Genomic DNA, 17,430 nt, shown 5'->3' with positions numbered 1-17,430 from the left:
GTTTGGAGACTGCTGTCCTGGTTTAGCTCTCTATCTTTGTCAATATCACTGACATGTTTACACTGCTGTTATTTGTGTAAGCAGATAGACACACAGCAAAAAGCTGCAGGTATCCAAGTTTTTGTGGAAAGGGTGGACCTTGGACAGTTCTAACACATTGGTGTCATGCAGATCAGGCCCTGCAGTACACAGTAGCACACTGCTTGCACTGGCTCAGCCAGAGGAACCTGTCTGATTATACTGCTTTATAGTTCACGTGTGCTCTCATAAAGGCTTTATGAACTCATCCAGGAAACAGATGCAGTATTGGCATATAACATCTTCTGCAAGGACAACACCACAGGCAGATCAAAGCTACCCAGACCTGGGGGTTTTCCTAATTATTTCTTAGCAAATGGTACTTTACCCCCATGGTAGTCACTGCCGTGTATCAACAGCTGTTATCATCTGGAGCCATAATGAAAGGTTTGGAGCTACAAGATAACAGGGCAGGGTGCAAATGTAATGACGTGGTGCAGAAAGCAATGAAATTTATCAGAACAGAGTACCGGCCTTATTCACTTTATTTGTTTCTTGTCAGCATCTATGAGCCCTCTGTCGGCACTGAATGATTTGTTTATAACCTTTGCCTTTTATTGCTTCTCTGCAGTTATGGCATAAACATCTAGCTTACTTTATAGGAGAAAAAAAGCCCTCACAAATGTCTGTCTCCTTAGATTGATTTATGGACTATGGTTTGCTCTCAGGGTATTGTATAATTTTGTCCTCCCTTTTCCTTGAAACTCTCCAAAAACTAGGAGAGTCTTGCCAGACTGCTCTGCCTTTCTTGCCAGGTTTGATGTTCCCCATTTGTCTTTCACCATGCCAAATCCATCAGAAGGAATGTCTGCTAGAAGTTGCATATCCTAACTACTGTCTCCTCCTCCACAATTACAAAAAAACCCCCAAAAATCTCTACAGGAATAAAATTATGAAAACACTAACCTTAGAGGCTAAAAAATACAATTTTATGAATCAGAAATGGGAGAAAACTTTCAAGAAAAGCACAAAATAAGCAAAATTATTATCACATATTGATTAATGTTTTTCATGACCAAACTTTAGAAACCAAATGCAAATGAGTGGGACATTTTCATCTAGACACCCTGGTTTTCCTTTGAACACATATTCACACTTAGAAAACTTCATCTATTGTTGTTTACACCATAGTATAAATCAGCCATTACTGTGGCAATGTTAAAATTACACATATAAAGGGATAATATTAATGCTAATATTAGCATAGTAATTCTAAAACAATGGGTAAAAAAACACACTACCTTGTAAAATAAGAATCAATTTTTATCCTGCTCTGCAAGAAACACATATACTATATAAGTTCTTAGTAAGCCCTTTACAGGGCAGGAGTGTGCATATAAAAATATCACAAAAGATAAGCAAAATTGTTAAAAGAGCAGTGTAGTTGCACAGAGGCAGTGCTTTGCCAAGAGGCAGGCACACAGGCCCCACAAAACTGAAAACTTGATTAAATATCAATACCAAAAAAGAATCAAAAAAGGATTCTACCCACTAGGAAACTTTGCTTTCTAATGCCTAAACAAGCTGCAGAAGAAAGAAAAAGCTGGCTTATGTGTCTGATTTCATCATCACATCCTGGGTTCAAAAGCAGAGGACTTACATAATAAAACCTTAGTCTCTGACCTAAAAATATTTTAAACCAGGTATTTATCAAAACTTCAATGGCTTCTTGCAGTGTTGCAGACAGAGGAGGGATAGGTAATATTAAATCAAGCAAAACATGATCCAGGCAGGGCCATAGCATTACTCAGACCCTCAGTTTTCTGATACTTCCTAGATCTATGCTGCTAGTAAAGAAGATTTTACTACTAGGTACTACCCCGTACTCATGGCCACATGTTTTTCCCAACTTCCTTCTACCCAACAACACTGTGTTTGGCCAAAATCAGATGGCTGTGCAGAAGAGGAACCATGGAAACAGCTCAGCAGCCTTAGCCACCTAAGCACTAAGCAAAAACCACTTGGAAGAAAAGGCTGCAGGCCAGAAGGAAAACATACCACAAAATGGATCCTATTTGTAGCCTGCTAGCAAGAGCCATGCTGCCCGAACTAGCCAAGCACTTGTAAACTAAGAAAGTTGGGCAACAGATGTACATTAGAATAGACACTATAAAATGCTTCCCAGAGCTTATTCTGCTAATTATACAGGTAACAATAATATGTACCAATTCACCTTTTGCCTGATTTTTTCCCTATTATTTTTTCTCCATTATTTATTTTATTTATTAATTTATCCAACATGTATAGCAGCTGGATAAATTAGCAGCAGTATACCCTGAATGCCTTGTGGTTCAAAGAATAGCCTGCTATCCATATGACAGGTGCCTAAGAATGATGAATTTTGGTCAGGGCAGTTCATTGCAGATCTTTTCAATTATTTAAAGTACTGTTATGCTCTGCAAAGGCAATATACGTTTGTATACTATGTATACTTTGCTATCTTGCTCTGGTTCCTTTGGCTATAGGAGTCAAAGGGATTGAAAACTAAAAATGCTTGCATTGTCCACCCTACAGATTCACTACATGCAAACCCAGAAACCTCAATAAAAAAGAATATTTCTGTTAGCATGTCTTTTTATTGGTAGTTGGTGGGGTTTTCTATACAGACATCTGAAACTGGAAAAACCTCAGACAGACCAAAGCATGGACAGGTCTGGCAGACCTGACCCTACTGGGGCAATGCTCATTAAGGCGCAGCACAGTCCTGCCACTGACCTACAGCCTAAGCCAGGGTCGTTCTGAGGACAACGCAGGCTTGGAGACACAGCCTCCTCTGCTCCCTTCAGCAGTGTGAGCAGAAAGCTCCTGTGCTCCATGTGCTTTTCCATTTGTTTTATATCCCTCAGCACCTTGCATGTTAGACTGCCGCTTGTCAGCAGCAGCAAAGCTCTGCCCTTGTGGGAAACGGCCGTGCCAGACCTTGCAGGTGGGCTTCAGAGGACACACCTACATGTTGAAGGACATGCTTGGAGAGCACTAACTCTCCAAGGAGCCATCAAGGGAAAAGGACATGGAGAAGACCTCCCAGCAGTGGCAGTCAGCCTCCAAATGGGAGCAGCCAAGGTAACCCGTCTGCTTTACACAGTCTGACACTAGATGCAGTTTGTGATTGATTTCTTTCCTCTCCGGTGTCCCTGCAGAAGAGTGGAGTCTCTGAGCTGGCAGGAGGCAGCACCATCCTCTCCCTGGGCGGATGGTGTAGGATCCATAGCGAGCTCACCTGTCCTTCCTGCCAGCTTCCTGGGAAGTGCCAACTGACACGTGCAGCTGGCTCACACGCAGCCCGCGGGTAGCGGCAATAAAGCGTGACACGGTAAGACAATACTCTGCTGACTGACTGCATCTAGCAAGGGCAAAGATTGATGGTGGGAGAACTCGTGAGAACATGGTATGAGGAAAGACTAAAAATAGAGAAAGCACATGTAATTTTTATTTCCACTGTTTAACATTGCAGAGTAAGGTGATCATGACACATATCTCCCTACACTTCACACGGCTAGGGGTTTGTAAATAAGTTAACAGCATTAACTTAAATTTTGCCTAGAGAAGTGGATTTAAAAAAAAAAAAAGTATTTATTTCTACATAGCTCTTCCTGAGGGACAGATTTTTGATAATCAACTTCTCACCTATATTATAGATGTTAAAACACTGTCCCATTTGCAGCTATTAAGGCCTGGAAGTAGTGACCCCTAGTAGGTTCCCTTGGTTTCACCCACACTCATGGAAAGCCGTAGAGGGAGTTATGTGTCAGCCAAAATTAGCAGTGAGGGATTCCTGAGTCCTAACACCATGCTTTGCACATTGAAAACACTCTTTCTTTGGTTTAGGCTGCCTTTGAACACTTGTGCACATGAGCACAGGCACATTTGTATTCAAAGTTGGAAATTTCTAGGGCACATCAATGTCAACAATTTAACAGTCAGGAGAACTTGTCACAGGACTTCAAGCTGTCAGAGCACAGCTAATCTCAGGAAATTAACTAAAGAATTTGCCCTGGAAAACTGTCAGTGAGAAGTCCCTCAACACTCTGTTGCACTGAATCCTTTCACAGGGGCCCTGGGCAAGGACAACTGCCTCACCAGTGTGCATGGCTGGGAGATAGCAGAACAGCTTCCTCCCTGCTTTAGAGCCTGAGCCTTTAAAGCAAGCTCTGCACATCCTCTTGCCCCTGCTCCAGTGTTAGAGGATGCCTGTATCCATTTCCAGCTGTCTCACAGCTCCCTTCTAGGACTCACATGTCCTACAATGTCTACTCCACGAGGGTCTTATGTCCTTTCTTTTTGCGCAGTGTATTCTTTCTTCTTATGTCCCATGAGACATTTCAGCATGAATGCCGTGCCTACAAAGCTCTCTGGGAGGGTCAAAACCTGACACCAGCTGATCCAGCATTGAACTGTCAGCTTGCCTGGATGGACTGCTCTCATGGATTTTTGCCTTCTTTGTCGTAGTGAATTTTTGCTCTAATGAAACACAGTCAGAGTTCAATAATATTCCTTTGTTCAACTGCAGGAATTCCATGCTAAAATCTCCCATCTTAAAAAGACACCTTGGAAGACAGGCTGTCAATGAAATCAAACTCTAATTTGACAGAGATGCCTTAAAGCACTCAAATTGAAACTGTGATTGATGGATTGTACACAGACAAGTCCTGTAAATGGTCCAACATTTGTAAAGATGATTATGGGTAAATCACTGGGAACAGAAACTCATGTGAAACCCTACTTAGACACTTCAGCACACTAACTTATTGAAGTTGAAACCCACTGATTAAATCCATGTCCCACATTTATCTTCAGTTATCTGCCAGCACCCACTGCCACATTGCAGCTACAAGATTTTTTTCCCAGAAGCTGGCACTCAGAATTGCTGCTCAGAGGTGTGTTAAGAAGCAAGTTCAGAGCACAGGTGGAGATCACGGGATTACAAATGCTATCAGTAGTTTACTGACATGTCATTAAGGAGTAATGTGATGCCCTCATCTAATGTCTTTCTAAAGCTAAAAGGAAACACAGAAGAAATAAGCTACAGTAATGAAAACAGCCAAATGAAAATAATTAATAGTAATCAGGATGTCAATTAATTGGAGGTTGCTAAGCAGATGAAGTGCTGTAAAGATTTCTAGACCTAAATCATTGGTGTCAATCATCATCATTCAATTATCTCAATATTACTCAAAAAAGTACCAGCTGGAAGTGTTTAGTAATTTTAATTTTTTTAAATTAAACTTCATCTATAAATTATTTCTTACAACATACTTTAGTTGGTCTGATTACAATCTTATTAAACTATAATCAAACAAAACATGGAGAATTATTAAGGCATATGAGGCCTTCCAATATATCAATCACACAGGAAAAGAACCTGAGTCTTGTGGTGTAGACTCTTGCCCTATTAAATAAACTTTCCCCAATTTGTAAGGCAAATGAATGATAACATTTTCTAAAAGAGAACTCAATATGCTTACAAGTTAAATGAGACATTCCAGATGATAAATGTTTATTTTAAAACACAAGAAGGGAATCCGAAATAGTCTGATTTTCAAAGAATGAAAATGCAAACCCAGCAAAATGGAGAAAATCTGCACACATCCTAAACACGCATTTATCTTAACCTTAGTAACCACATGATTACCAGAGACTCCTGGATGGCTTTTCTAATGAATATATGAAGAGCAATGAAATGGAAGTTTATAGAGGGTGGTTTGTAAGGAAAAACTTTGTTAAAGTGTCTTATTTGCAAAATGGTCTGCTCATGAAACCAGGAAAAATAACAGCTACCTCCACATCTTAATTTGCTGGAGTGGTAAAAGCAAAAAAGAGAGAGACTACTATGTGGTTTGTTAAGCATTCAGGCTTAAAGGTCATGGATTACTAGAGCACTGGTCACTGACAAGTAATATTTAATATCAGTGATATAACAACTTTAAAAGTGGTCAAATATTTTCATGGAGCAAAATTGAAATGGGTATATACACAAATGTAATTCCAGAAACTATAGCCTGGCTGGAAATGCAGAAATGTCTTTGCCTTTAAGATATCACCTCCACATGATGAAATTTCTTTACAGAAAATCCCAATCATTCTACAAAAAATATAACCTCACTTAACCATTGCAATTTTTACTGAAAATTTTGCAGCATAAGCTATACTTCCTATCCGTGCCTCTCAGCTCCCAGACCTCTTCTTCACAGTTTTCCTGCCTACTATATAAACTTTGGGAAAGCTGCTGCTGCTCTGTTCTGTGGAGCTCCTTATCCACATCCAGTAAGCAACAACAAGAGGGAGGGCAGAGGTGAAGAGACCTCTCTTTTGTTACTTCCTGAATCCCAAAAGGGCTCAATGCATCCCCCTGGGCAGGGATACAACGTCCCGCTCCAGTCTCAGTGCAGTCACAGGAAGGATGTTTCAATCCTGGAGTCTCCTGGCCACCACCAGCATTCCTGAATGGCACACTCCATATTTAAATTACATCTTCCCCTTGCCTCCCCGCTCCCAAAAGAATAAAGCTTTCTGGAACAGAAGATTAACTTTCATCCTTTAATCTATATTCATTCACATTCAGCAAGTGGGTAGGAGGTTGCAGACAGCACGGTCGAATGATTTATGCCCTGCTGCCAGAAAAGGGAGGACAAGAGCAACAGCAGCCAGACTTTTCAGCAATTCTGTGGCTCCCTGGAAGAGCAACAGCCCTCCCTGCTGCTTCTCTCCCACCCACAGCTTAAGAAAGGCTCACTGTACATTTATAGACAGCTCATTTATTACTGCAGTGTAACTCACCCTTCTGTGCTGTGCAAACACAGAGCTGACCTTAAAACAAACCCAAAGCTATGGCTATACATTTGTGCTGTCTTAACGTTTGCAGTCCCAGTCAACCAGTGAAGCTCTGCAATCGCCTGACAAAGACAGCCTCTGTCCCAGCAAGTTCCTACAATGTAGCTGTAAGGTAAGAACTGGATGCAAAGTACAGATGAAGGAAACAGAAGGCAGCAATCACATTTTATTCAGTGTCTTTCAAGTACTTGGGAACATGCTAAATGAAAGAAATTTATGAATGTTGCCAGCAGAAATAAGACTGAAGTAATGGTGATGCAGGTAAGAAAAAACATGCATCAGTATATATAACCCTGGCTTTGCATATTTCCTGTGAAGTTAGTTTACAAACAGTTCCCCCTTCATGCCACAGCATAAGCAGATGCTTACACCATACGAGTTGTTTATTAGGTTACTTCTGGTTGTCCACAACACATGCTATTCCTATTGTACAGCTATAAAACCTCTTTTTCCAAAACCCAGAACCTTTCTCATCCTGCCCAGAAGCAAAACGAGTTTTGGGTTTTGCTTCTGCTTTTGCTAGGCATCATTAAAGGGCACATATGATGAGGAGTTTATAGTATATGTAGCTGGCAAAACACTTTTGTTCAAGATCTTGGAGTTCCAGAAACAACTGTATCTAAAACTATTTAAGACACAAACACAAAACCCAGTTTGTGTATACTTCCACTACTTTCGGTTGCTTAAGGATGTTTAATATGGTTCACATACAGGAAGGAAGAAGTCTGCAGGGAAAACTGAGCTATCCCTGAAGTGCATTAGAAGAAAGAAGTTTGATTTACTTTAGGTATTTATTTAAGGATAGCCAGAATAGCTATTTACACCTCTTTGGTAACTTACCCTGTGGTGTTCCTAACTACCTCCTTTCTCAGCAGTCTGCACTGGTCCTGATTCATAAACAGCAACTCCAGAAACAAAACACAACACTATTGTTCTCTAATAAACCTACTTACAAATTCATTACAAATAATTAAGTGGAACATTTTTCTGCTCTCATTTATATTGCTGTAATTCTGTTTAAACTCCACACACTTCAAGAAGGCCTCTTGGACATGTACTGAGATGCTTCAGTTTCAGCTGTCATATCTCAGTATTACTGGAAAAAACTTCCCTTGTTTTTAAGCCAAACTTTCCCTTAAGGAGGTCAGTCAGAATTTGACACTGCTCTTTCTTCATGGAGGAAAGAAAAGCAGTGAAAAAGTTCAGCTCAAAATTTAACAAATACTATTCACAGTTAAACTTATCACTGTTTCATAATCATACTACATTTATACAAAAAATAATATTTGTTTTTCACATAATTTAAATTGTTTATCCAAATTTTCACATGCAATTTATGCCAGCAATACAAAGATATCTTTCTCAGGTATGCAGGTTAGCAGGCATAGACAAAGAGGTCACATGTCAAAATTAACTGTAATGTGGGAACAAGCATTATGGGATGCCTTAGCTATACTGGAATTCCCAGATTTAGAATCTACAAAGAATTAACTTTCAGAGCAGCACTAGTCAGCAAACCCAGAGCGCAAGCAGCTATGCTTTTACTAACACATCACAAGTGACAATGTGTTCAGAGTGGTCTTTTTAACTAACTGCTTTAAACACAGGAGACATCCTCTAGCTGCAGCACTGGGAGACAGGAAACAGGGAACAATAACATTCCAACACTGGCTTCCTCTCAGAAGGGCTTCCCTTCATCACTGATGCCCCAACACGTATCTACCTCAAACATCCAACATTTCCCCTTGCAAGGCTTGTCCCCACCCCACAAGGGGTATATAGCTTCAACAGACGTGTTCACCTCAGATGAAGCTTTCCATGCCAGAAACCTGCCTTCCTGATGAGTTGTTCTAGGATATTTAGGCAAAGCCATTCCCCTGAGGCTTTTTGAGAAAGAATGCCTTTTTGCTCATGTTGAAAAATTTTGGTGACCTTTCCCCTCAGAAGACAAGCACCCCCAGGCTGACTAGCAGGGACATGAACCATATCCTCATGTCTCAGGGAGAGACAGCAGCAGATTCAAGCATAATGGAGACTTTGTTTCTCAGAGTAATGCTTTTGCTGCTTTAATGTAAATTCCCCTATTTTTGACCACACCGGGGTGGGGTGAACAGACACCCTCCAAATTCACGTATCCTCAATAGGAACTTCTAGCAGTGGTCCTTTGCAAGGTTCAGCTCAGGCTTCACACGGTCTTAACCTACAACTGCCATTCTCAGGTGCTGCCAGTGACATCTGGCTCACATCCGATCCTCTGAGGCAAGAGCATGGGAAAGATTGTTCCCATGTCTCAGTGACTCTCTGCAAGCCATAAACAGTATAGAAAAGCATGCTGTGCAATTTCAGGGCAGAGGAGACATAAAGGAGTACTACAGAAAGGTGAGAAGGACTAAATGGGAACCAAGGAAAGCCTGGTGGACACCCCTTTTAACTTCTGTGCACTTAAGAGGGCAGAAAATTAGGAATGGTGATGAAAATGTTGTCAGGCCTGCTGAGAGAGCTATGGAGAGAGCTCTGGAATCCGCAGAAATGAAGAACATGAGAAAGATTATTACTAAAAAGCAAAAGATCACCTAAGGAAATGAGAAAACATACTGATGGGATGCAGACGGGATTTACTGAGAAAATACTTAGGACAGAGAGGCAGCAAGATCATAAGCAGGAGATTGTGCAGAGGGGAATGGGACTTTTTCAAATGAGGAGACCTAGGTATAAAATGAGGGGGCTAGGGACAAAAGATCTGGAGAGGAGAAAGGAGAAGGACTTCAACTAATTCAGTGGAGACATTAAAAAAAAAAAAAAGTCACATTTGGAATTAAAGTGTAGAAGAATTCATTCACATAAATGAAGTCTCCCAGATTTCTGATGGAGTTCAAGATTTCTGAAGTTCAACTTCTGTTTACATCAAATATATGTGAAACACACAGACAATGCACACTTCAGTCCCCTCTAGTTGTTCTGTAGATACCAATGACCTTTTTACTTATATTTTTATACTGATAGGGGTGCAGATGCAAGTATTGTAACAGTGCACTTGCATTATTCTTTCATTTTGCAAAGGTAAAACAGAAATGTCAATGTCTTTCTACAGTTACAAGCATTTATAAAAATTATCAATGGGAGCTTCTGACTCCTACGAACTGCAAGGGCATACCGGATTTTTTTGTAGCTTCGGGAACATCATTTTACTCGGGGGAGGAAAAAAAATCATTCAGTAAGTGACTCTAATTGACATTTAGGTCTATTCTAACTACATTACTACTTGAAAAAGTCAGGCTAGGCCCTGAAGAGGAAAAGGTCAGTGAGTTCTGCCCTGGCCAGTACACCTGTCAGCATGACACAAGCAGGAAGCAGAGGTATCCAATTTCTCATCACAAACTTGCCCAAAACAAGCTTCAAGCTGCACTCATTCAAAATTGTAATTATCCTTAACAGATCATCTGATAAAACATACCAAATGGTGGAAAAGTTCACTCTATCCTTATTGCAGTGCTTGCCTGTGCAAGAATCACAGCAGCGTGCCTCAAGACAATCCTAACCCAACTGTCCTTGTAGGTCACAGGCAAAATGGCTGTACTGGCTAGGGAAGCAGTTGTTTTTTAATGCTTATCCTGGAGCAAAGGTTCATAATAGCACCTGTACCTCATCCTAAACCTGCCCAATACTTCTTGTCGGCAGTTGGAAAGAAAACTGGAAAACTTCAGCAGCTCTCCAGGATCATTAAAAAATCACATTAAGCCCCTCCCATGAAGTCAATTTCTACTTCTGTCTACCAGCTTGGCACTGTTAAGATCACCCAGATACTCAAAAGGCAACAGAAGTTATGACTTTTTACTTTATTTATTTACTTACCAATGCCCTAACAGCATTAGGTCAATACAAGCATAAAAAGGATGAAATTCTATTTTGCCCCATTCCTTCATAGTATTTTACTTCAGGCATGACAACTCCATAATCTAAGGACAACATAGGTTGGAAAGCACACTGCCCAAAATACTGTGCTAGGCTAACTCTTAGTGAACTGGCTTTTGATATTATGATTAGTACCAGGATCCTATATGAATTTCGCAATCATCCATGTTTATAGGTCATTTATGCTCAGCTAGCCCTGGAAACCAGTTCCTGGCACACTAAAGACAAGAAGGTAATCAAGAACAGTCATCAGGTATTCACCAAGGGAAAGTTGACCAGTCCGATAACCTTTTGACCATGAAATGACTGGCTTGGTAGATGAATGGAGATGGAAAGTGTAGGAGTTGGATAAGTAGACAGTAAGTTTGACTGAGAACTGCTGAACCAACAGGACCTGAGGGTGGTGATCACAGGTACATAATCTAGTTGGAGGCCAGGGGCTAGTGGCATACCCTAAGGGCTTTCTCAAGTTGTACAGTTTACAGCAGAGGAGGATGAGTGAGAGCTAAGGTTTCCAAAACCGTGGTAGCCATGCCTAGTGAGTGGTTACTATGCACGGAAACTGACTTGGTTTTGCAACATCTGACAACTTTAAACAGTCCAAAATGAAACTCGGGCAACAGTTGAATGTACTGACAGCACCAGCTACAGAAACCAATGAAATCTTGCAGAAACAGCAACCTTTCTCAGAACTTTGCAGGGTGGGGTACCGGTGTTTTAATCATAACATGCATTTAAGTTATCAAAATCTTCTCATTCTTCCCCTGCTATTATGGGACCATGCAGGTTAGAGCTGAAGGTGAGGAGAGTGTCTCCAGCTGGCTGATATTTCCTGTCTCAGGTGACCACATACACCTACCTGGAGCTCTAAGTTCTACAAACAGCACACTAAGCACTTCTTTGTGTGTTAAACATGTAGGCTACAAACAATAGCCAAGGGAATCAATTGTAATCTTCAAAAATGCAAAGCAGAATGATGCTGATGGCACAGACACAAGTACAGAGTGAAAAGAACAATCCACAGAAGGACTCATCCATATTTTGCCCTGTACTAGAAAGAGGAAATGAAAGGTGCTGTTGGGCTAGGGATCAGACAAAAACTCTACTACTGCTGAAAAATGCTACATCCATTCAGAACAAATATTAAAGAAAACATAATTCCTTCATATTACAGCCAAACAACAGTATTTTCCAGCAGATACATATGCCATATTCAATACCACAGGCCAAGGACAGAGAGAGAACAGACTGCAGCTGTGTGCTGTATGAAAAGGACAGGGAAAAAAAGCAGGAAATAACTTGCAAGGGTAGGACTCTGGGAGGGCCAGGAAAAATCAGTAAGACCCTTTACATAAAGCATATGAAGAGGTTAAATCTGTCTTGCTTCTTGCTCTACATTCTAGGACACAGAGTAACTTTTTTTTTTTGTAAATATAAAAAAATCCTATTTTTTTTACTACAAAGCATTTATCACTCTTTGTTCACTACTGCTGTCAGCTGTAGGATGTTTCTGTTATTTCTTCATGAACACACAGTAACATCTTAGATTTATCAAATCAAATAAAAACTAGAAATACACCTGAACAATGAAGTTACACTAAAAAGACCAGCAAATGCCAGTCCCATCATCAGGTCCATCTATACCACTGTGAAATCAAACAATGTAGAAAATGGCATTATGGAGCAGTGGACACTGTCTTAACCAAGCCCCTACCTTGACAATGCTTTTTAGATCCTGCACATACATCCTCTCTGTCTCCAGAATCTCTTGGACAACTCTGTCTACGTAGAGGAGCTTTGGACTGGTGGGCTCTGTGGTCAGAGACATCGCACAGTTTTTGCTTGCTCCTTTTGGTTCTGCTTTCCTTGGCATGCTTGGCCTTTTCTCAAGGTTTCCCTCAGGATCCTCTTGCTCCACAGAAGAGTTTTTGCGTGTCTTGCTGCTGGAAAATCGCCTGGCTGGGACCAGTTCTAGCTTGATGGCACCTGTTTCTTTATCCTGATTAAACAAACCCAAGTGGCTGTTTGAAACCAAGGTCATTCTGCTTCCAAAGGAGCAGTGGCTGTCCCTGGAGGATGCAGAGGAGGAAGTGGAACTAAAGCTGACAGGACGGTCACTGTCTGACAGGTCCATGGTGTTTTTCTCACAGTAGTGGAAAGATCTGCTCTCCTTGTGCAAATCTTCCTCCTTCTTCTTGGAGTCAAGGGCCTCTGTCACAGCTGGTACAACATCAAGAGGTAAGTGGAAGTCATCTAAACAAACAAACAAACAAACAAACAAACAGAAGAATTGGGTTTATTGTTGCGGCTCCATGTAACGCAAAATTTGACAGTAGATACTTCTAAAGCTTTTTGCTTAGAAAGCAGCCAAAACTCTATTTAAACCAAAAGACAACCAGAACAACTTGGTTTGGGGGGCACTGTAACTCTAATGATTTTTAAGTTGTGGGGATCCCCCAATGAGGGCTACAACACCACATTCCTCCTGCATACACTTCTGTCTCTGGCACATCCTTTTCCTGCCAGTGCGCTGGGCTTGTTGCTAGCACATCCACTGCTCAGGCTCAACACAGGAGAAAAACAGAACTCAAAACATTTTCCCTAATATAAAAGATCCTCACCACTTTACTGGGATATCTCTGCTGTCTCCCAGCTGAGCCCTGACCCTGGTTTGGGAGGTTTGAAAACCTCAAGAAACACAGTGATACCAGAAAGTGTCTTTCATTTTGAATCCCGTAATGCCAACAGTCTTAAAAAAAACTAAAAGCAGTTATCAATTACCAGCTCTGTGGCTTGTACAAAAATACTAAAAGCAGAACAATTTCCCAAAGAAAATAATGTTGTTTCTGAAGAAAGAGTCCCCATTGGAAAGAGTGCTGCCAAATAATTCAGTTTTCTACTGGGAAAAATAAGTAATTCTAAAACTGTTGTGCTCAAGCCAAAATACTACCCCCTACTGAACTGACCCAAAGCTGTTTTTCAGATCAGTGCAGCAACAAAATAAGATGTCTGTCTTCCTGTTGGAATTTCAATTCTGCTTTATTTTCCTTGCCAAACTGCCCTGCAGGACACTGTCCATGATGCAATGTAGATTTGTCACTGGCCAAGTTGTGTGTAACGGAGCGTAAGAATCTGCAAAAGTAGCTTCAGGTAAATTCAATACTTCAAAGCTTTGTTTCCATGAGAAATGTCCTCCCAAAAAAAAAATCTTGCCAGAGACTCATGGAATTTCATAATGCCTGTCCTGTGATAAAAGGGAAACTTGTGACAATTCAGGAAGAAAAGCAACACTGAAGCTACCCACAGCACAGTAGCTTAGTCCTTATTTTAGTACAGTGACAACTTTTCAAAAATTCATACCAGTAATTACAGCTCTTGACAACAGTTTCAGTAAAGAAACCATAAAGCTGCAAATCAAACCCGCCCAACCTTTAAGGTGGCCCTTCTTGAACTGAGTCAGACTTGCTATGCAATTACAAGCAGAAACCTCCTGGACACACAGCTCCTGCAGCTGTCAGAGCAGGGGGAGGATTTCTTCCAAAGCTGAAAGCAACTCTCCCATTTTCCAAATTAAATCCAAAGCAAACAGGAATAAAATACCAGAGAAGAATGTTTTGATTTATTTGGCCTATCTTGAATGCATAAGATTTCATTTGGATGTAATTACTAGCACTATTTCAGTCATGATGGGATTAGCTTTCAATTAAGGAGAAGTATTGCCCTCAAGGTGATGCACAGAATTAACACTGAGAGTAATTTGCTCATTACAAGGGTTAGAAAGTGGCCATTAGATTAAAAATCTAATTCAGCAGGTCTGTACCTCTGGTTTTATCTTGTAGTCTGCAAATCTATAGCCTTTCTTTGTGTCAGGTTCTTCTAGTTTTGAAGCATAGAAGCATATTTTCTTACCCTTTTTGAATAAACCACATCAAGTACCAATTCCAAAATAAGATATAAAGCAATAAAATAGGGGAGAAAATTAAAACAGAAAAATGCAGTGAAATTCTCTTGTTTCTATGTGGGTACAGGAAGTGATGTGTGCCTTGCTATTACTGGTGATAAGAAAGTATATATTTTTGATAAGAAAGAATGTATTTTTGTTATCAGCTTTAGATCATTTTTCACATTCAAGTTAGAAAGCACAACATTGCTGAATGAAAAATGCCCCCTTGAAAAATGCACAGGATAAACAAGATAACATGGGTAGAACTTCCGCTAACTTACTCCAAGGTATTTTACTAAAATTACATGACAAAGAAACACCTGATTAGCTACATTCAGGAGGGAAGTAAAGGAATCTTATTAAATTCTATTACCTCACATTCTTTACTTCCTGTTTCACTGTCATACAGTCTGCCTCTCAGGTAATAATGCAAAGGCATTAATAGTAGTATTTGCTTCACAAAAATTTTCATTCATATAAAAAATAGAAACAAAATACAGTTCATATCAATGACATTGGAGTCAGAAAAAATGTTAAAAGTAGTTTTACATAGGACACACTTGTAGCCAGAAGCATTAGAACCTAACATGTTTTAGAAAACCAAAGTAAACTCACATATTTTCTTATTTAATGACAGTATCACTGCTTATTAAAAAAGCTGAGGATTAGTTGGAATAGCTAAAATGGGCTTGCTCTTTAGCACTTGTATTCCCAGTGACCTTGGCAAACCCCAGGCAACTGCAATGCATGGCTAATTAATTGCATGCAACACGGTTGACTCCAATTCCTCTATTTTTTATAGAAATTGCTATTCCTGTATGCTTCTACATAAATTACACCAAACTAGGTATTTGCTACTAGGTCTGATGTGTCCTCAGAGCCTCATCCTGACTATTGATCTGAAAATTTATTTTTTACTTCATTTTTCTCCTTTCCCAGGTGGATGTAAATTGTCATTTGGCTTCTGTGTGGAGAGTTCTGTTACAATTTTTCCATTGTTTCTCCAACCAGTAAAATACGTTTCTCAGGGTGCACTCTGATGGCTCAGAATCAGTGTTCCTGCAGAGCAGCAGGTAGGCACCTAGGCAGCTGGCACACCAGTAAGAAAGGCAGGGCACAGCAGACTGGGGACTTCAGCATGGCACGGAACCAGGAAGCAGCTTCCTCTCCTCAGCTGGCAGGTCCTAAACCAAATACTCTGCTCATGGAAATCAGGGCTTGGGGCCATGCCCTGGTTCTGCCCAGCTCTCAGTTCCTGCCTCAGGTATTGGTAGCTGTGAAAAATCTATAGCCCTTCCCAATAACACAGGATCTGTAAATCTTGCAAGGCTTCAAAAGTTTGTCCTCAGAAACCCATCTGAGCATTGTACTTGGCACTGGGTGAGACCACACCTCAAATCCTGTGTTCAGTTTTGGGCCTCTACACTGAAAGAAAGACACTAAGGTGCTGGAGTGTGTCCAGAGAAGGGCAACAGAGCTGGGAAGGGTGTGGAGCACAAATCTTATGAGAAGCATGTGAAGGAGCTGAGGGCATTCAGATCAGACACAAGGAGGTTCCAGGGGAGACCTTACTGCACTCTATAACTACCTACCTAAAAGGAGGTTGTAGCCAGGTGGGGGTTAGCTTTTTCTGCCAAATAACAAATGATAGGACAAGAGGAAACAGCCTCAAGTTGCACTAGGGGAGGTTTAGATTGGATACTGGGAAATATTTCTTTACCAAGCACTTTCTTTCTATCAAGCACTGGAACAGGCTACATAGGGAAATGGTGGAGGTGTTTAAAGGATGTGTAGATGTGGCACTTGGTGACACGGTTTAGTGGTGGACTTGGCACAACCACTGGGCTAACAGTTGGACTTGATCATCTTAGAACACTTAGGCAGGAAAATAACCTCTTCAATTACCCTCACTGTTAAAATCAGGAAGTCAAAATTCTGTTAAAATTCTGCAGTCACAAGAGCATCAGGACGGAGAGCAGTTGAATAGAGTTCACTGCCACAGCCACATGCCCATCCTCTTTTCTCTTGTCAGGGTCTGTATTTGGCTTTTCAGAACTCCAAAGAGTACTTTTACTCTGCCATTGTACCACAAAGTAACTTCACTCTCCCACCAGCTACCTAAGGTCTGTAGCAAATGCCTGGCAAGAAATTCAAAAATGAACTAATGAGAGTGAAGAGAGAGTAAACAGCCCCCCTCAGGATTACTGTCTATGAATCATAACTGACCCAGTGCCTTTGCAAACCCTGTAACCTGTTGCAAATTTCTGTTTTTCATAGAAACTTACTATAAAAAGCAAGTAATTTGTCCCATATCCCATGGGACTGATTTACAAGCCCACTCCACCCTATCCTTCCAGTTTCAGCAGCAGCACCAGTGGGTAGGTGCATTCATCAAAACTGAGTCTGCAAACAGTGTGTGAAATTGTAGGTACCCCCAGAGCCTGCGGAGGCACACACTCTGAGCAACTCTTCTATACCCTGACCCATGTCTGGCCTGGTTCACTGCTTTTTTTGTTAGGCTTTCTTTTGGTTACTGAACCTTTTCAAGGATGAACCAAAATAATATTGAGAACTTTTGTTAGTTGTGAATAACAGTATTTAACTCAGTCTGGGAAGAAGAAAAAAAAATCTTCAATTTGCATACTTTAATTAAGGAATAACAGTAA

The 17,430-nt window shown here is 40.7% G+C and overlaps 1 protein-coding gene across 7 annotated transcripts in view; it reads right to left on the bottom strand.

The window, feature by feature from the left end:
- PLEKHG1 (pleckstrin homology and RhoGEF domain containing G1) overlaps nt 1–17,430 on the bottom strand; it is a 123,166-nt gene that overhangs the window by 32,540 nt on the left and 73,196 nt on the right. For all 7 annotated transcript variants that reach the window (XM_072926933.1, XM_072926935.1, XM_072926934.1 and 4 more), the window contains one exon: nt 12,536–13,074. In XM_072926933.1, coding sequence (XP_072783034.1) covers nt 12,536–13,074 — 539 coding nt within the window. The remainder of the gene's footprint in view (nt 1–12,535; nt 13,075–17,430) is intronic.

The sequence above is a fragment of the Taeniopygia guttata genome, chromosome 3 (genome assembly GCF_048771995.1).
Source record: "Taeniopygia guttata chromosome 3, bTaeGut7.mat, whole genome shotgun sequence".
Lineage (NCBI taxonomy): Eukaryota > Metazoa > Chordata > Aves > Passeriformes > Estrildidae > Taeniopygia > Taeniopygia guttata.
Note: the sequence above shows the minus strand (reverse complement) of the source record. Positions and strands in the feature narration are given on the sequence as shown.